This window comes from Polypterus senegalus, chromosome 15 (genome assembly GCF_016835505.1).
Source record: "Polypterus senegalus isolate Bchr_013 chromosome 15, ASM1683550v1, whole genome shotgun sequence".
In the NCBI taxonomy this organism is placed as follows: domain Eukaryota; kingdom Metazoa; phylum Chordata; class Cladistia; order Polypteriformes; family Polypteridae; genus Polypterus; species Polypterus senegalus.
In genome coordinates this window covers 117,500,589-117,522,544 of record NC_053168.1, presented here as the reverse complement: position 1 = coordinate 117,522,544, position 21,956 = coordinate 117,500,589, and the positions used below count along the sequence as shown (strand labels likewise).

General features: G+C 37.3%; 1 protein-coding gene across 2 annotated transcripts in view; it reads right to left on the bottom strand.

Annotated features, from left to right (window-relative positions):
* Positions 1 to 21,956, bottom strand: part of LOC120515665 (regulator of G-protein signaling 22) — a 120,236-nt gene that overhangs the window by 11,390 nt on the left and 86,890 nt on the right. For both annotated transcript variants that reach the window (XM_039736877.1, XM_039736878.1), the window contains exons 22-24: positions 13,349 to 13,423; positions 12,440 to 12,601; positions 2,205 to 2,384 (exon numbers count right to left, since the gene is read on the bottom strand). In XM_039736877.1, coding sequence (XP_039592811.1) covers positions 2,205 to 2,384; positions 12,440 to 12,601; positions 13,349 to 13,423 — 417 coding nt within the window. The remainder of the gene's footprint in view (positions 1 to 2,204; positions 2,385 to 12,439; positions 12,602 to 13,348; positions 13,424 to 21,956) is intronic.

Here is a 21,956-nt window from a genome sequence, read left to right as displayed (position 1 = left end):
CTCCGGCAACATCTTAAATTGGTTTTTGTCTTACTTAACAGGTAGAAAATTCTTTGTTAGATGTGGTGATTGTACTTCGGAGATCTATGATATTGTATGTGGTGTACCACAAGGATCTATTCTGGGCCTGCTGCTTTTTTTTAATCTATATGCTTCCATTAGGTCAGATAATCTCAAAACACAAGGTGAGCTATAGCAGCTTTATTTAATCAATAGCACCTGATGACCTAGATGTTTTTCACTGTCTGATCCAATTTCTTGGCAGTACTTCTGAATGGATGAGTAATACATTTCTCAAACTAAATAAGGAAAAAACAGAAATCGTACTGGTTGGCAAATATGGAAATAGCATGGGTATTAGAAATACACTTGATCAAGAATTCAGGGGTAGTCACAGACTTTGACCAAATCTTTAAATCACATATTAACCAGATTACTAGGACTGCATTTTTTCACTTAAGGAATATAGCAAAAGTTAGACCTCTTATAACATTACAAGACGCTGAAAAATTAATTCACAATTTAGTTTTTAGTTAACTAGATTACTGTAATGCACTCGTAACAGAACTACCTAAGAAAAACATCAATCGCTTGCAATTAGTGCAGAATGCAACAATCAGAATCTTAACTCGAAAAAAAAAATCTGAGCAGGTCTTACCAGTTTTACCATTGTTACATTTGTTACCTGTGCCATTCAGAACTGACTTTAAAATACTACTAATGGTTTATAAAGCCTTATAGTCACAACCTCATTTCTTCGAATGGTGCTCTGCTTATAATTACAAGAGCCAAGCCTGAGAAAGTGGTGAGGCAGCCATTTTACTGTTATGCACCTAAAATCTGGAATACATTACCAACAGTGTTGTGCCAGACTAATACATTTGGAACATAAAAAAAAAAAAAAACTTAAACTCATTTTAATTTTTCATAGCTACTATTTAGCTGTACTCCTAATAGACTATGTGGGCATAACATTATCATATTCTTCCGGGACCTGCAATCTTTACTAATCTCTGCTGTTAATTTTCCGGTTCTTCTGGGGGTGGCACTCTATGCCACCTCCACCTAATCAAGGCACCATGCAGCCACCTGTGATGATGGAATGAAGGTGTGTGCCCCAGCTGTCCATGAACTGTCCATCAACTCCTCTCATAGGAAGCCTGGAAACAAAGAGGATTGATTTAAGAACATTTAAGTTAGGTGGGGGCTGGGCGGTCTTTTTTCTTAGTAACCCCTAAAGATTGTTTTTTTCTCCAGCCTAACTGTAGTTTTTGTTTTTTTTCTGTCCTCCTAGCCATCTGATTTTACCCTTTTTGTTACTTATTCTTTATTACTATTGCATAATCTTAATTGCTGCTTTTTTCTTTTCTTGTAACTTTTTCTTTGATGTATTGTAAAACACGTTGAGCTACATTGTATGTGCTGCAAATAAATGATGATGTTACCATCTGCTTTATGTACAGTACAGCTGTCTTGTATGGAAACTATTTAATTAGTTAGTTCAATCATTTTCCAAAATCTCTTGAACCAATACAGGATAAGAACTCATCCTAGCAGCACTTAAAGCTTCCATTATAGGGCACAGCCATGCACACACCAACACTTGCTTCTTACAGACCAATTAAGTCAACAATTAAAAAAAAAAGGGTAATTAGAAAAAACAAATAATGTAAACATTAGCTGGTGGACAAATATGTAGAATTATAACAGGGTGGGCTGGCTGTAAATAAAGTATGGAATATTGTTAAAAAAAGACTAATTGTCTACTTTTACACACAAAGGGATCAATGCATAAAAATGCAGGAATAGAGTTGATTCTTTTTTGCTGTTTTATGCATTGAATTCTTTATTAATTTTCATTATTGTAAATAAATGTTACATCTAAATGTTCCATGAAGGCCAAATACATTATAGTTCTTTGCAAAAAAAAATACCTACAACACAACTTAGAAATTGGATATATGGGAAACTTTTAAATTCCAACAAAAACATTTCTTAAAATGCATACCACACTACTTGGACACACTAAATTCTGCTTTTTTCTAATATGAATACATCTCTTTATTTAAATATCAATTTTTACAATATTTTACTTAAATAACACACAATATAATTTTCCTCCTATTTAAGCCAATGGAAATTGTGCGGGCCCTCTCCCTCTTTTGATTACACTCAATTGTAACTGATGAGTTTGTTTCACTTACCTCTGCTTCTTGGAAAACATAAGGACCTAGTTCTCTTCTCTTCAACAGGATCCTTTCTGCTTGCTCTGGGGGGATATCAATTTGCAGTGCAGGTGGGACGCTAGAGTTAATAAAGCAGTTCACGATAGTTGTAATTTTGCTCTGAATAACAGCATCATCACAGTGGGAATGGCATAAGTCCTGGTGATGAAGGAAGAGAAATCAATGTACTGTAAATAGAAAAAATGGTAGTTTCATTTATAATTACTGTAATATCAATATTTTGAATTATTTAAGTGGATTTCATATTGTTATCATAATTATAGACTAATACACCATGGCAAATCATTTAGAGAAGGTTTCACAAGTACCATTTTCTGAGATATTCATCTATTCATCTTCAAATCCACTTAAACCAACTATAGAGTTATGAGGGGGCGGGGTCAATCCTTGAAAGGCATGGGGACCATCACAGGGTACACAGATCCACATGCCCACACCAGGACAATTATCTTTGAACCCAATCTGTATGCATTTAGGATATGGATGAACTAATGGAGGTAGAGAAAAGTGTGTAGGCACAAAGCCAATGCTCTGACTGCACACAGATAAAGATCTGTTCAAAATCAAGCCCATTTTCCTTGAGCTGTGTAGCCACAACACTTAATACAGAAAATGTATGGATTTTAATTATAAATGTCTAAAAGTGCAGAAATAAAAAGAAAAATAATAGAACACACTGCTGATGGATACCTGTATAGCTTTAAATTATATACTTAAACATGTTTTTCTAAATATACATTTACAAATATGGTTAAACATGAACACTTACTATACAACTATAACATATTCACCAAAATATTGACATTGGCAGCAACATTACAATATTTAAAAGTCTAAATCATTTGATACATGGTTAAATGGAAGCTACTGTATCTACAGAAAATGACACCCCTTTCAGACATAAGCAGCCAGACATACAATAGCTGTGAATAGTTGTGGAAGTTCTTTCAAATTCTTAGAATGGAGTTGTTTGACACAGATTCGTTTAGTTTATTCATTAACATCCAGAAAGCAACAGAGCACACTGACCTTCATGTCAGGAAGTATAAAACAGATGGGGTATTGCAGCATTTGTTGGAAGACAGGATTATCTTTTTTTTTTTTTTTTTAATTTATTTTCATTAATTTTATTACAATCCATACAAAGCAATCAAGTTTTTACAAAAAGAAAAATTAAGTTAAGAACAGATCGATCCCCACCCCTGAGAGATAGAGTAAGCCAAACGTAAATTTAAGGCTTGTAAACATACCTAAATTAATTAATTCTCTGTGCTTTATGAACTTATTTTAAAATATTACTGATTAGATCCTGCCATGTTTTGAAAAAAGTCTGTATGGATCCTCTCTGAGTATTTGATTTTTCCAATTTCAAATAATATAACACATCGGTTTCCCACTGACTTAAAGAGAGAGTTTGGGTTCTTCCAGTTTATCAGAATGAGTCTGCGTGCCAAGAGTGTAGTAAATGCAATCACAATTTGTTTGTCTTTCTCCACTATAAACCCATCTGGAAGAACACCAAACACAGCTGTTAATGGGTTAGGAGGGATTGTGAGTCCAAGGCTGTCTGAAGGTAATTAAAAATTTTTGTCCAGAATAATGTTAATTTGGTGCAGGCCCAGAACATGTGACCTAGTGAGGCTGGGACTTGGTTGCAACGTTCGCAGGTTGGATCATGCCCTGGAAACATTTTGAGAGTTTTAGTCGAGACAGATGTGCTCGATATATAATTTTGAGTTGTATAATTGTATGCTTTGCGCATATGGAGCTCGAGTGAATTCTCTGCATTGCTACTTTCCACTCCTTTTCTGATATATTAATTGAGAGATCTTTTCCCAGTGTCCTCTTGGATCTTTGAAAGGTAGGGATTGTAAAATGATTTTGTATATTGTAGAGATGGAGTCTAAGTCCTTGAGATTGAGCAATATTTTTCCAGCATGGATGAGGGTGCAAGATGAGGAAAATCTGGAAGGTTCTGTTTAACAAAGTTCCTGATTTGAAGATAGTGAAAGAAATGTGTAGCTGGAATGTTAAATTTGGAATGTAATTGTTCATAGGATGCAAAGACGTTGTCTATATAAAGATCTCTAAGCAAGTTAATTCCAAATTTTTCCAGATATTAAAACTGCATATGTTTGTGAAGGTTGAAAGAGGTGGTTCTCTTGCAGGGTGCCACAGATAGAAGCTTCTCCGTCTTAAAATGCTTTCTACATTGGTTCCAGATTCTAAGTGAGTGGAGCACAATTGGGTTATTTGTATATTGCCGATAGCGTGTGTTTATTGGAGCAGGCAAGGAATACAAAGAAGTACTGCAGGATTTTACTTCTATTGCGGTCCAAGCCTGTGTATGTTCTTCTATTTGTGTCCAGGTTCTTATCGCCTGTATATTTGCTGCCCAGTAATAAAACTGGAAGTTAGGTAGAGCCATGCCGCCTTCTGCCTTTTGTCTTTGTAGGGTCGCTCTTTTGATGCGTGGATGTTTTGAATTCCAAATAAATGAGGTTATTGTTGAATCTAATTGCTAAAGAATGATTTATTAATGTATATTGGGATGTTTTGAAATAAAAAAAGGAGCTTAGGAAGAATATTCATCTTAACAGTGTTAATTCTTCCAGCTAGTGTGAGATGAAGGGTTGACCATCTATGCAAGTCTTGTTTAATTTTTTCCATGCAGGGGCGAAATTTTGTTGATATAGAGCTTTATGTTTACTTGTGATGTTTACCCCGAGGTATTTAAACTGTTCTGCAATGATAAAAGGTAGGGTATCTAATCTAATATTATATGCTTGAGAATTCACTGGAAAGAGTACACTTTTATTCAGATTAATTCTGAGACCAGAGATCTTTTGAAATTCTGTGAGTGCTGCTAAGACTGCAGGCACAGAATTTTCTGGGTCTGATATATACAGTACCATGTCATCTGCATATAATGAGATTTTCTGTTCCAGTCCTTCTCTGCTAATCCCCTTTATCTGATCAGTATTTCGACAATGTATTGCCAGTGGTTCAATGGCAATCGCAAACAGCAGCGTGACAAGGGCATCCTTGTCTAGTGCCACGTTCTAGTTTAAAGTAGTCTGAGCAAATGTTGTTGATGCAAACTGAAGCTTCTGGGTTAGTATACAGTAATTTAATCCATGCACAAATGTTCGGCCAAACCCAAACTTCTCCAATGTAGTAAAAAGGTATTTCCATTCAATCATGTCGAATGCTTTTTCTGCATCCAATGATAATAATATTTCTGGGGTGTTTGATTTAGTTGGTGAGTATATTACATTAAACAGGCGTCGAAGATTTGAAGATAAGTGCCGGCCCCTAATAAATCCAGTTTGGTCTTGTGATATTACCGAGGGAGCACTTTCTCCATCCTTCTGGCTATGATTTTAGAGAGTATTTTAACGTCGTTATTCAGAAGTGAAATTGGTCTGTATGATGCACATTGTAATAAGTCCTTATTTTGTTTTGGAAAGACAGTGATTAGTGCTTGGCGAAAGGTTTGTGGAAGAGATTGGTTATCTCTGGCTTCTGTAAATGTTGCTAATAGGAGGGGAGCTAGCTGAGCGGAGAATTTCTTGTAAAATTCTGCAGGGTAGCCATCAGGGCCTGCTGCTTTCCCAACTTGGAGTGACTTTATAGCATCTAGTAATTCTGATAACGCCAGAGATTTATCAAGTTCCTCCACACTAGAAGCGTCTTTTTGTGGTATCTGCAATGTATCCAGAAATGCATTAGATTGTGTATTGCCTTCCTTAAACTCAGTAGTATATAGGGATTTATAGTAGTCTCTGAAAGTGTGCATTATATTTTTGTGTTTGATGATTTTATCTCCGTTCGTGCAAGTGATTACCAAGATTGCGTTGAACACTTCTTGCTTGTGAATTTATTCAGCTAAAAGCTTATTAGCTTTCTCCCCATGTTCATAGTAATGATGTCTGGATTTGTAGATTAGTTGTTCAGTTTCTTTAGTTGTCAAGAGGTTTAATTCCGAATGTAGAGCCTGCCTTCTCCTATGTAGAGTCTCGCTTGGTAGTCTGGCGTGGAGCTAAAGCAGTTCGTTTCTCATTTTTGTTGTGAGGAAAACAATGTGATATCCTAGAACTGTACTTAGTAATATATATTGCAGGGCAAGCACCAAATGATATTTACATCACTGTTTTTAGTAGCTCACTATCCTTAAAAGGAGCACTTGCTGTTGTCGCAACATTTAGAATACATATGCAACTTTGGCATGCTTGCTGTTTTTATAGGCTCCCTTGCAGCTGGTGCTAAAGCTGCATATTTACATGATAGAATAGCAGTTCATAGGATTGGTGACACATCCCCAGGCTTATGCAACTTGTCAGTACCATTACATAATTGTCTCTTCTAATTCCCTGGGACAGTGACCACTTCCAACTCCTTGAAACAGTGTACAAACTCTTGAAAACAATGAGAATGACCTGTTTCCGCAACACTAGTGCAGCTGTTGATAAAGATACCTCAGTGGCAGTCTGCAATACTTCGTTGCGCAGTAGTGATGTTGAGCAATGCAATATCGTGTGGTGCATCAGAGGTGTTTAAAACTGTATTTCTATAAGGTGACCTATAAATTATACGTGGGTAGGTGAAACTCCTTGTTTTCAGTGAAGTGACACTACAAATGGTATTCCAGGTCCAGATCTCAGCTTTGATGCCCCCTCTCAACAGCTGCTCTGTGCCACCTCTACGATCTGCCTTGCCCTTTGCCTGCATCGTTTCACTCAAAGCCCCAATTCACAATGTGGACCGGGTGTCAGTAGCTACTCAATCTGACACTTTTTTTCCCAGCTCCATGTCCCAGAAGCTCTGCCAAGAACCACACCCCTAATCTAATTGATTTTAGTTTATGGCATAGTGGTGTGAAAGCTGCAGGGGTAGCAGTCTATCAGCTGCCTTCCCTCCCATACTGATAGATAGAACTTTAATTTTCCTCTGAGGATGCTGCAAAACGCATTCCAGATCCCAGAACTCAGCATCAGGACTCTCCAGCAACTCCTCTGAAGAACCCAAAATGTCTGTTTTAGATTTTTGCAGCACTTGATGCTTTGCCAAATCGGACAATAGGTCTTCTTTCACATTCCATTACACCAATGTATCACCAGCACTGAATGTTAAATGGATTCTTTGCTCTTTAAATCACTCTATTCTCCCTATTCTTAAAAGGACTGCTTACTGTTGCTGCACTAGGAGGAATTTATTTGCGACTTTAGCAGTCTTGCCAATTTTATAGGTTCTCCTGCGGCTGGCACTAAATTGCTAATGTACAAAATGGAAAATCAGCTCACACTGTTGGTGACTCATGTCCAGGCTGATGTAACTTGTCAGTACTGTTGTAATATATAGTGCCTTGCAAAAGTAATCACATCCTTGACCAATTCTCTAATTAAATCATACACTGAAATGTTTTTCTATGTATTTTTTATTTTAAATAGTTAAGCTCAAACTTTTCTTTTTTAATGTATCATTGTTTTTCTGTTTGGAAAAAAAATCTTAAAGAAAAAATGATATACAGTGATCCCTCGCTATATCACGCTTCGACTTTTTCTCATACACGCTTGCGTCACTACACATGCGCTTTCTGAGAACTTTTATCTAAGCCCCACGATGGTTCCTAAACGTGCTGCTTTTTCTAAACCTTCTGACAATAAAACTAAGCACTGGAGGAAGATGCTTACTATCCAGGAGAAGGTGAAACTCTTAGATACAATCAAAGATGGCAATACTCTACAAAAGCCTACTCACGCATATGAAAAGACAGTGCCAGCAACTGCCTATCACGATGTCCTTCAGCCGTGCATCCAGACACCCACTGCCTACTCTCCTTCAGCAGAAGACGACAACGACGCACCTGCTGAAGATACTGCACCACCTGAAGACTCTCATACTGAGGTTGTGCCTTCATAGGTTAGTGGTTGTGTGTAATTAAATGTACAGTACAATAATCTACTATATAAAAGCGTTAATGATTGTCCTTCCGTCCCGTGAGTGCAAAGCGTAGCGGTATTCCGCTTATCACAGACTTGCTACTTGCGATACGAAGCGACGCGATGTGGGCAGAGTTCTGGTGCTGCCATCGTTCCCTTGCTTTTGTGCGCGATGCGCTGAAAAAATAGACAAAATTATGTCTCTGGAAATAATTAATGTTGATGGAGTACAAATGCCTCACCGCGTAGTAAATATCAGGGGAGATGGTGCTTGCTTATTCTCATCTATAGCTTATTTAGTGCATGAAACTACGTCTTTAGCGGTACAGATTCGGGCTGACATTGTACGACTTTGGACAGGCACTCAAGGGGATAAAAAAACTTAAGTTTTTGGGAGATGTTATGAATGGGCACTTTGATGTTCTCATTCCCTACACTTACATGCCTGATGTACACATGGAGCGCACACAAATTGAGAATAAAAGTCGGTCGCCTTAAACGTCTAATATGCCTTATTTTCTCATATTTTGTCTAATATGAGCGTAATGGTGACTAAAGGGTGATATTTCATATCTGGAGGGCTCTAATAATGTTAAAAAACATATTTAAAAGGTCGTAAACAGGTTTTCTATACTCTAACTGCGAAAATATTCGATTTATAAATAAAGAATCCTACTTCGCGAAAATTCATTTATCACGGTAGAGTCTGGAACAGATTAACCGTGATAAACGAGGGTTCACTGTATGCTGAATGCATCAGTATTCAGTTCCCACATTTGAATATTTTGTTATGACACTTTATGTAGCAATTACAACTTTAGTGCAATCTGGATGATGCTTATGCAGATCCAATTTTCAATTAGTGTCACTTATTCTTAGTACATTTGAGGTCAGACCCTTGACTGGACAAGACCTGAGCTACTCCATAGTTATTTTGACCTTGTGTTTTGGATCATTAGCAGAAAGATGAACTTTCACCCAAGTTTCATTTATTTAAAAAAAAAAACACATGAAACAGGGTCTTCACTGAAAATCCTGGCCATGTTAAATTTAGAGATTCTTTTTGACAACGAATAATAAGCTGCCTGACAAAGCCAATTCCATACAAAGGGTTAACAGCTATGGCAAGGTCAGCAATAATCTCAGTACTTTTTTTCTTTCTTCCTTTCTGTCATGGTATGTAAAACACAACACTTCAGACAGATGAGCCTCTCTTCTATTTGCCATATCCAAAACAATCTTGGTCCTTACTACTCGTCTCTGTATTATATGCTTTGGACTTACAAATTAACAATCATTGGCTGTCAGCTCTTATACACACAAAGCCTGTCCAAAAAACTAAAGAGATTTTGTTGAGACGAGGCACTAGTTGGAGTTAGTCGCTCTTTATGTCACAGCAGGCAACTGACGATCACAGAAGCTCACTGCCAAATGCTTCAGACTTGCTAAAATTATATAAATGAATGCTAGGATTAAAAATCCCTGGAAAAGTCATCTGATGTGACATAGTCTTTAACAATTTATGGCTGACAAACACAGAAATCCAGTTTCTAGAATGCCATGTAAACCTTTATTCCAGTTAGATAAACGGGGATATTGCTCTCTGAGAAACCAGGTTAACATGCATACATTTCTCGTCAAGTAACACAGTAATTTGGACATGTAAACCCTTAACTAGGTTACACTTAAAGAATTCATATTCTGTGAATGTTTTTGCTTTGCACACGCAATTATCTGCCATGGTTAGAAAACTATGGGAGCATCCACAAAGATAAATTTCCTGAAGCAAATGTTTGAACAATCTCATTAATCCTGCTCCTGATTAAACTAATCTGCCTTAATAGTACCGTGTTAACCTCAGCAGCCCAATCTCAGGAGCAGTATGGTAACGTGTTAAAAGTAACATGCGTTAAGTAGCCCAATTACTTTTTAAAGTAACATAGGTGGGCTTCACTCGCCAAACCCCCCGCCCACACTTCGGGCCAACAACTTGAATGTTATTTGTTTAAGTAGATTGTTTTGTCTACTACTGTAACATAGTTGGAAGTCCAGTCCACATTGTTGTGAGTAATTAATTAATGGATAAACCTACTATACATAAATTGGGAGGGATCAAAGACTTTTCTTTACTAAGTATATGTTAATATATACACATAAGATTAGATATCTGCTTGTTTGTTTGCTGTTTATGAACAGCTTTGTTTTTTAAGTCACAGACATAAAATTTGGCAAACAGTCACTTGTAAGTCAGGCTTTTGACATAACTTTCAGACATACCTGATGGTCAGAGCAAGTGGCAAGAAATACTAAATTGTGATAGGACACACAGGCTATTATGCTGGGTGTAATTGTAAGTTAAAATTGCCTTTCAACGAGTAGGAAATTGACTGAATACTTTTATTTAAATGTGAGGCCTTATAAAAGAAATAACAATCGTAGAAAAAAATCCAGGTAGAGGTAAAAGACTTGCTCCAGGACTGCTGGGTATGAGGTAAGATTGAAATAGTTTAATCTGCTTAAAGTAAGCATATAGTGACTTTGAACATATTATTTTATTCTTATACACAGGCACCTGCATAAGTGAAGGGAAAAGTTGGGTATATCCAAGCATTTATTATAGCCCTTTTACAAGGTGGTCCCACTGTGGCTTGAGTAACCTTCTTTGTCTCCAGCTCAATACATCTAACATGTCCCTTTGGACTTTCCTGTATTCATAATTAGGCCTTTTCTCTCCATGTCACCTTACTATTTGTATATGTTCTCCTTCTATGCTGAAAAGCCCCCTACCAAATCTCTATTGATCAACAGCATACAAGAGTTTATTTCAAGTGTCCCCTGGTCTAAAGATGTCTTACTAATAAAGCAAATTATAATACACACTTTCTGTATTCCTCAGACATGTTTTCTCATTGTAGTAGTCTATACCATTAAAACTGTTAATCTTTTTTGGTCCTTTATTGAACATGGTGTTACATAAAACCATCTTCATAACATACATTAGCTGAACTTCAGAATCCTCTAAGCCTTGTTATTTCTCATACCAACATTTACCATTAACCTCATTATGATTACATCTTTTTTCAGTAAATGTCTCCCTCCCATGTCTGCCATGACCAAGCTTGTTATTTAATCAAAGTAAGTAGACTAGAGATAATGCAATAGCAAAATAATTATTGTTTTATCAGTGTAAGGGCACTCCATCAAGTTGATCATTTCAGCTGACTATAGTTTCTTTTATTTAGACAGTAAGACATTAAAAGTGTATATTTTCCTTTGTTGCTTAATAGAGTATGTTATCTTTATTTCCACATTCATTGTAACATAAAATCTACTAACCATAACCCTACTCTTTAGAAGTCTCTTTTCCTATGAAAGAGGTTTTAGACTTGCTAATAGTATATATTTTTAAATATAATATGCTACCGTGGCTATCCTGTAGCTCGCAAACTGTTTGACCTATTGACCTGAAATTTGGTACACATATACTGCGTGACGTCTACTATCCACTTTTGGGGAGATGATTGACCTCCAAGGTTATTCCTCTTTTTATTTTTATTTTATTCTATTCTATTCTAGAATCAACTCTCGGCAACGGCCAACAGGGCGGCCATGTGGCGCATGCGTACGGGTGCAGTTCTCATCCCTACCACCTTTGCCGTCACTTCCCGTACCTCTTCATATCTTAAATCACTCTTGAGGCAGATTGAAGACTTAAGTGCCAGCTAAAGTGAAAAATTAAAGAAAACATGCTAAGTAATTGCAACACAAACACTGACTTAATCAGTTTCAACGCGAAAAGATGCTGATGAAAGAAGAGAAGCAGCGGGCCGCTAGGCTAGAGAAAAGAAGAGCTGCTCAGGAAGCAGCAAGCACATCATCTTCTGAGCAAACGAATGGTAAACGTACAGAGGAAGAGGATAAAAACTATGAATGCTCAAGTCAAGTGTATGTAGTGCACGTTATCCGTGTAGTGTGCCATTACTGGTCTAATATAATATATTCCAATGATGCTAAACTACAGATAGTGTCTTTATTTGGCTCACTAAAAAAACAACACACACAACTAACTTTTACTTCTCTGGGAATTTGTTGGAGGAATACAGCATTATGTTGAGAGCTTTGAGGCAGCAGCACTAACCATGACATTTGTCGCCAGGCATTGCATCTTATATTTTGTTTATTCAATTAACAAACACATAAGTGGGGGATGCCCTCATATATAGGACAGTTTTTAAAATTCTCATTGTTTACCTTGTATTTCTGTATTTCCAGCCAGAACAGAACCCCATTTTCCAAATAATCACCCTTTAATGATACAAAGTGTTGGAATTGTTGACAGGTGGCTTTATTTGACAGAGCTTTCCTGAAGGCAATGGCTTCTTTAGATGAAGAAATCAATTTACTGTCAACATCCTGCCAAGTACAAATAGAATGCATTATAAAAAGATAACAAAATAAAAAGTAAAGGTTTTGGCTCCATCATGAGACATCAACTAAATGAATACTGAAACTAAAAACACAGAATCTTATTTAAATTAAATTGTAAAATCTGCTTTATGAATAATAAACTTTGAGATGACAAATAATGTTCAACATCTTAATACAAAATTCTACAATAACCGACTATCTGTAATCTGAGCAATAAAAAGTGCAATCTTGAATAAGACTAGTAACTTTTTTATTCAAATGCCTATTCTCAGTGCTTCTCAGAAAGTTGAACAATCTTCTGCAAAGCCAATTCAGTTTGGCAGATTTTCTCTCTTCTCTCACTTATACTATTATAGAAGAAATATAGTTATAAAATACTGAAACTATGTATACAAGTTCTATGTAGAGCATGACAAAATTCTAAAATGTTTTAATTGAACCAGAAGTATTTATTTAAACTTGAATCCATGTGCAAAATGTTAACAACACAACATAGAGATATGGATTAGTAATGTTTGATCAATAGCAATGTTTACTATACAGAAAATCTTGGCCTTTGTAGGTGATTTGTTTTTAATCAAACAGGATTTGATTTGTTTTTCCAATTTTTGTGCCATTAATAGATGCAATATTACATTGCACATCATTTTAAGTTAAATTAAATTATGTGTTAATTGTAGTATAAAACACACTATAATAAGCAGCTTTTTTTTATCATTGTATTACAATTACCTTCCATGCTTCCTTTTTCTTTTTACTTTTAGGAACTTGACTCTCTTCTTCTTCATCAACATCTTCCATTTCCAGCTAAATTGAAATAATAAACAGTCGATAATTTGCATATTTGCATAACTTAAATACCATTTGTAGCATACACATTGTTTCTCATTAAAATCTGTATATTATCTAAATACCTGTATTAAAATAATTCACAACAATAAATTGAAATTATTAATTAAAATATAGATTTCAGTATGTTACATTCTAAAAGAAATTTCTGCATAGTCACATATAGTACTTACACTAGTCAATTGAGTATGAATGGTTCTTATTGTTTTAATATATACTTGAACTAGCAAAATACCCGCGCTTAGCAGCGGCAAAGTACTTCCTTAAAATTTTTATTAAGAAGAAAATTAAACCTTTTTAAACGGAGGGAAAATATACCAATAATTATTTGTTAAGGATCTCTTTGTATACCACATTGTGAGTTCGGCCCTCCGGTTGTAATATGACCAAGCTGTGCGCTGAGCTTACTCTTGAGCATGCAACGTACAGTTGGCCGTATGAACAGTAATCTTGTTTCAAATCTCACAGCTTGGATTGCTGCTGTCATAATTTGTTTGAGTTTCATGGTTTGTTTCAATTACGACAGTATTTGTAGAACTTGTGTTGAAGAGACATTCGGCATCTGTCAATCGTTGTAAGTATACAACCAGTTTCATCGATAACTTCACATCCAGCTTTTGAGAGTTTAAAACATTCATAAACATCAAAGTGTCCACTACTGAAATAGTCACCTGTGAATCTAAGATGTTTAAGAGGCATTGGCGGTTGTCCAAAGGTGTAAAATATTTGGCCATTTCGGTACACTTGAAAGCGACAACCGAACAATTCAGCGGCAGCCATCAACTCACATGCAGATGCATAGGTGAAGGGCTTAAGCATTTCACTCTTCTAGTGCTCCTGTGTAGTATAATTATCTCCTGTACCGTCATCAGTCCACACCTTGAACCTGTTCCAGTCATTCAATACATAAGACACAATGTTCCTCCGGATATCAAGAGTGAGCCTGATATGGCCGTGCAATATGTAACAAAGAGAATGGAAAAGGTAGGTGCCATCTCCGTAAATGGAAACCACTCAGTAAGTGACAGTTCTTTGATCGATGGTGATCACCTCGATAGACATGTTAATGGGGATACGGTTAATACGATAAAGGAAATGGGTACCTGAACAATGTAAAGTAAGTCTAAAATACCTACACAATAACTATAATCGTAATAAATGAACAATAAAACAGCGGAGAAGCCGTGGATTAAATAAAAAGGCTGTAGTTATCAGCAGGGAGACGTGAATCCCGTGGCAAAGCAAGGAAGGGAATGTAGAGACTGGAGCGACGGACAGCCTTATATAGGCAGGCAGCCAACAACGTGGTAGGCGTTGGGATGGGGGACCCAATGGCGCCTCACACGGTTACCGAGCTGCAGGCTATGGACGTATATATGTATGTAAGTAGGATTCAGTTAGCGCTTGGGAACCCGCGTACCAAATTTCTTGAAGATGGGCCCATAAGTAACAAAGACTGTTGAAAAGTTCAATATGGTGGCCGACAGTGGCATCATACCACCGAAATAAGTACGTACATTGGTTTCGGTTAGTGCAGGGAAGCCGCCTACCAAATTTCGAGAAGATGGGGCCATAAATAAGAAAGTTCAACATGGCGGACATTGTTGACCGTTATGACCATTACGCGTAGAATTTCGAAATGAAACCTGCTTAACTTTTGTAAGTAAGCTGTAAGGAATGAGCCTGCCAAATTTCAGCCTTCTACCTATACGGAAGTTGGAGAATTAGTGATGTTGGAAAATTCAATATTGCGGCTGACAGTGGCGTCATACCACCGAAATAAGTACGTACATTGGTTTCGTTTAGCTCAGGGAAGCCACCTACCAAATTTCGTGAAGATGGGGCCGTAAATAAGAAAGTTCAACATGGCGGACGTTGTTAACCGTTACGCGTAGAATTTTGAAATGAAACTTGCTTAATTGTTGTAAGTAAGCTGTAAGGAATGGGCCTGCCAAATTTCAGCCTTCTACCTACACGGGAAGTTGGAGAATGAGTGACGTTGGAAAGTTCAATATGGCGGCCGACAGTGGTGTCATACCAATGAAATAAGTACGGACATCAGTTTCCGTTAAAAGTTCAATAAGGCGGCCGACAGTGGCATCATACCACCGAAATAAGTACCAAATTTCAGCCTTCTACCTACACGGGAAGTTGGAGAATTAGTGGCGTTGGAAAGTTCAATATGGCGGGTGACAGTGGCGTCATACCACCGAAATAAGTATGTACATCGGTTTTGGTTAGCGCAGGGAAGCCACCTACCAAATTTCGTGAAGATGGGGTCAGCCTTCTACCTACACGGGAAGTTGGAGAATTAGTGACGTTGGAAAGTTCAATATGGCGGCCGACAGTGGCGTCATACCATCAAAATAAGTAAGTACATCGGTTTCGGTTAGAGCAGGGAAGCCGCCTACCAAATTTTGTGAAGATGGGGCCATAAATAAGAAAGTTCAACATGGCGGACGTTGTCGACCGTTATGACCATTACGTGTAGAATTTCGAAATGAAACCTGCTTAACTTTTGTAAGTAAGCTGTAAGGAATAAGCCTGCCAAATTTCTGCTTTCTACCTACGTGAGAAGTTGGAGAATTAGTGATGAGTCAGTGAGTCAGTCAGTCAGTGAGGGCTTTGCCTTTTATTATTATAGACTAGCAAAATACCCGCGCTTCGCAGCGGAGAAGTAGTGTGTTAAAGAAGTTATGAAAAAGAAAAGGAAACATTTTAAAAATAACGTAACGTGATTGACAATGTAATTGTTTTGTCATTGTCATGAGTGTTGCTGGCATATATATATATATATATATATATATATATATATATATATATATATATATATATATACTGTGTGCACAATTATTAGGCAAGTGAGTATTTTGACCATATCATCATTTTAATGCGTATATTCCAACTCCAAGCTGTATTAACTTGAATGCTTATTGGATTTAAGCACGTCAGGTGATGTGTATTTGTGTAATGAGGGAGGTGTGGCCTAAGGAGATCAACACCCTATATCAAGGTGTGCAGAATTATTAGGCAGCTAGTCTTCCTCAGGCAAAATGGGCCAAAAAGAGATTTAACTGACTCTGAAAAGTCAAAAATTGTAAAAGTCTTTCAGAGGGATGCAGCACTTTTGGAATTGCTAAGATATTGGTGTGTGATCACAGAACCATCAAACATTTTGTTGCAAATAGTCAACAGGGTCGCAAGAAACGTGTTGAGAACAAAAGACGCAAATTAGCTGCCAAAGATTTGAGAAGAATCAAGCGTGAAGCTACCAGGAACGCATTATCCTCCAGTACTTTCATATTCCAGAGCTGCAACCTACCTGGAGTGCCCAGAAGTACAAGGTGTTCAGTGCTCAAAGACATGGCCAAGGTAAGGAGGGCTGAAACCCAACCACCACTGAACAAGAAACATAAGTTGAAACGTCAAAACTGGGCCAAGAAATATCTGAAGACAGATTTTTTCAAAGGTTTTATGGACCGATGAGATGAGAGTGACTCTTGATGGACCAGATGGATGGACCTGTGGATCAGTAATGGGCACAGAGCTCCACTCCAACGTGGAGGTGGGGTACTGGTATGAGCTGGTATTTTTAAAGATTAGCTATTTGGACCTTTTTGCATTAAAGATGAACTCAAAATCAACTCCCAAACCTACTGCCAGTTTTTCGAAGACACTTTCTTCAAACAGTGATACAGGAAAAAGACCATGATTTTTATGCAGGCCAATGCTCCATCACTTGCATCGAAGTTCTCCACTGCATGGCCAGCCAGTAAAGGCCTTAAAGATGAAGGAATAATGACATGGCCCCTTCCTCATCTGACCTAAACCCTATCGAGAACTTGTGGGCACTTCTTAAACGCTAGATTTACGGGGGAGAAAAACAATACACCTCTCTGAAGAGTGTCTGGGAGGCTGTAGTCACTGCTCCACAAAAAGCTGATCGTCAACAGATCAAGAAACTGACAGACTCCATGAATGGAAAGGCTTATGACTGTTATTGGAAAGAAGGGTGGCTATATTGGTCATTGATTGATTGATTTATTTTTTGAAATGTCAGAGATGTTTATTTGTAAATTTTGAGGTGTTTGTTTATTATTCTCACTATAACAGATGAAAATAAACAAGTGAGATGGGAAAATTTTCATTTTCCTTTAGTTGCATAATAAATCTGCACACTAATAGTTGCCTAATAATTGTGCTTTATAGATATTCCCCTGATGATGTTCACACTCACATTTCCGTTGTGAAACATTCAGGTTTCAGGTTTATTAACATTTTGGATTGACTGATAGCACTGTGTTTGTTCCATATTAAAATTAATCCTCAACTTGCCTAATAATTCTGCACTCCCTGTATATATTATATATATATATATATATATATATATATATATATATATATATATATATAGATACACACACACAGACACACACATACATATATATATATATAAACACACATATCCACATATATATACACATATACATATCTACATATATACACTGCTCACAAAAATTAAAGGAACACTTTTTTTATTGGGCCTGGCATGAAATCAATTAAACCTGTCTGATAATTTTCTGGTTGGTTAAGCAGCTGAGGTCATTGTTAATCACTTTCAGCTGTATTGGTGTTCATGGACTTAACGACAGGTGCACTAAAGTGGCAACAATTAGAAAACCCTCAAAACAGGACTGGTTTTACATGTGGAGGTCATTTCAAGTTTCTCCTCTTGATCTTTTTGGCTGGTTTTCCACTCGTGCTAGTTTTGGCTTGAGTAATTATCTCTACTGGCAGTATGAGGCGATTCCTTAACCCTACAGAAGTTGCACAGGTTTTCCAACTTCTCCAGGATGGCACATCCACACGTGCTGCAGCAAGAAGGTTTAATGTGTCTCCCAGCACAATCTCCAAAACATGGAGGAGATTTCAGGAGACTGGCTGTTATTCTCGGAGAGCTGGACAGGGCCGTAGAAGGTCCTCAACCCATCAGCAGGACCGATACCTGCTCCTTTGTGCAAGGTGGAACAGGCTGAGCACTGCTCGTGCCCTACAGAATGACCTCCAGAGGGCCACTAGTGTGAATGTCTCTACCCAAACAATCAGGAACAGACTTCATGAAGATGGCCTGAGGGCCCAACGTCCTGTAGTGGGCCCTGTGCTCACTGCCCAGCATCATGGAGCTCGACTGGCATTTGCTCAACACCACCAGAATTGGCAAGTCCGCCACTGGCGCCCTGTACTTTTTACAGACGAGCAGGTTCACCCTGAGCAGCTGTGATAGACATGAAAGAGTCTGGAGAAGACAAGGAGAACGATATGCTGCCTGCAACGTCGTTTAACATGACAGGTTTGGTGGTGGTCAGTGATGGTCTGGGGAGGCATATCCATGGAGGGACGCACAGACATCTACTGCGTAGGAAATGGAGCTCTGACTGCCATAAGGTATCGAGATGAAATCCTTGAACCCATTGTCAGACCCTACGCTGGTGCAGTAGGTCCTGGTTTCCTCCTAATGCACGACAATGCCCGGCCTCATGTGGCAAGAGTATGCAGGCAGTACCTGGATGATGAAGGAATTGAAACAATTGAATGGCCTTCATGATCCCCTGACTTAAACCCAATAGAACATCTGTGGGACATTATGTTTCGGTCCATTAGGCGCCGCCAGGTTGCTCCTCACACTGTACAACAGCTCTCATACAGATCTGGGAGGAAATGCCACAGGACACCATCCGTCATCTCATTAGGAGCATGCCCCGACGTTGTCAAGCATGCATACAAGCTCGTGGGGGCCACACAAGATACTGAAAAGCATTTTGAGTAGCAGAAATTAAGTTTTTGAAAAATGGACTAGCCTGCCACATCTTCATTTCACTCTGATTTTAGGGTGTCTACACAATTGAGCCCTCTGTAGGCAGAAAACTTTTATTTCCATTAAAAGACTTGGCATCCTTTTGTTCCTAAGACATTGCCCTGTCGTTATTTGTATAGATATCCAACTTCATATTGAGATCTGATGTATCTAATGTGTTTCTTTAAAGTGTTCCTTTAATTTTTGTGAGCAGTATATATACAGGGGTATATATATATATATATACACATATACATATCTACATATATATACATATCTACATATATATATATATATATATATATATATATATATTATATATATATCTACATATACATACACACACATATATACACACATATATATATATATATATATATATATATATATATACACACACATATATATATATATATATATATATATACATATACATAATGGAGAAGTAGTGTGTTAAAGAAGGTACTAAAAAGAAAAGAAAAAATTTTAAAAATAAAATAACATGGTTGTTAATGTAATTGTTTTGTCATTGATATGAGTGTTGTTCTCATATCTATCTATATATATATATATATATCTCTATCTATCTATATATCTATACTAATAAAAGGCAAAGCCCTCACTCACTCACTCACTCACTCACTCACTCACTCACTCACTCATTCATCACTAATTCTCCAACTTCCCGTGTGGGTGGAAGGCTGAAATTTGGCAGGTTCATTCCTTACAGCTTCCTTACAAAAGTTGGGCAGGTTTTATATCGAAATTCTACGCGTAATGGTCATAACTGGAAGCTGTTTTTCTCCATTTACTGTAATGGAGATGAGCTTCAACGCCGTGGGGGCGGAGTTTCGTGTGACATCATCACGCCTCCCACGTAATCACGCAGTACGTAGAAAATCAGGAAGACCTCCAAATAGCGCTGAAGAAAACATGCATTATATAATTGAGAAGGCAGCAAAACAATAAGAAGCGAGCGAGTGACATATACAACTATATTGATGAGTTGCACAGATAAAAGGCAACAGTTCCAAAGAGCGCTGAACAAAAACCGAATTACAAAATTGAAAAGGCAGCAAAAAATATGAAGCGTCTGATACATACAGGCATATTCATAAATGCTGCTACTGTGGAAACAAAGCACACGGTGGAAAAAGTCAATGTCCCGCTAAAGGAAGACAGTGTAAAAAACCCGTGCATGCAGTGTGTCAGGTCTCGGATAAAGAAGAAGACGAGCTGTTTATTGATGCAGTAAGAAACGAATCGATGAATGAAACCTGTCATCTTTACAACGATTGACAAACACGGAATGTAACTTGAACACAACACATCCTACAAATACAAACCTGATTGAAAGAAATAATGATAATCAAATCCTTGATGACAGCAACACTCAGTAACACTCACAAAACAAATACTGTATATTGACAGTCATGTTACGTTATTTTTAAAATGTTCCCTTTTCTTTTTCATAACTTCTACTTCTCCACTGCGATACGCGGGTATATATTTAAATGTATATATATATACCCCGATCTACAGTACATACTCTCGCATGGACAAGCCACACGCTGTGGCGCAATTGTAGAGTCTTTGCCTCTAATGCCGACATTCGAGGTTCGATTCCCGAGAGGGGATGCACTGAGTATGTACGCGCGCTACCCGATTCATTTTACCTTCGCATCTCCTTGGTTTGGGACGTATGAAAAAATATTCGGTTAACGCAGAATCATGTTACGTTATTTTTAAAATGTTTCCCTTTATTAGCACAAGCACAGCTGAGAAGCTTCGATGCATGTACTCCATAGCAGCGTTAAAAATAACGCATTTAATCACACTTTCAATTCCAAGCAAACGGAACTTTTGTCAATGCATGATTTCCTGGTACATCCATTACACTGATGCACACATCACAGCTACAAAAATGTTAGAGTCGGAATAAAGCGCGTTCCTACGACTGATCATTTCGACTTCCCGAACGAAGCCTTGATAAAAGCATGGTTTTGTGCACACTGAAAAGCAAGCAAAATTAGATGCATTACAGAAGGCAGACTTTGTGGCTCTTACTGGGGATCATTGGACTTCCGTGACCGTTAGTAATTCTAATTACATCTAATTACAAAATGTTCAATGATCACACTGTTTTAGCCTAATGTACAAAATAATTTTGGCTAAGGTTACTCAGAGTTTAAAGATTAAGTTGGTCAAATTACCTTTATGTTTCTGACTTATTTTTTTAAGAAGAAAAACTGCACTTTGTTGAAATTTTGGTTATTATTATTTAAAGACAATACTATTCTGAAAATGTACTTAAAGTACTTAAACTACCACTTTATTTTTAAGTCTGCCCAATTTTAACCAGGGATAATATTTTTGTTTCTGTTTTGAATTCAAATGCAGTTTAAAGGCTTTTTTTTCAGAAATTAAAACAGCTTCAGTTTACAATATTCATGTACATGTCTATTATTTGATTCTGTCGCCCACTAAAACACTTTTAAATTAAAAAAAAACATTTGCGATTTGGGGCAAATTTACGTGTGCGATGACATACGATTAATCAAGATTAATTCTTACACAGCCTCTAATTAATTGGATTAATTTTTTAATCTAGTCCCACCTAATATATATATATGTGGA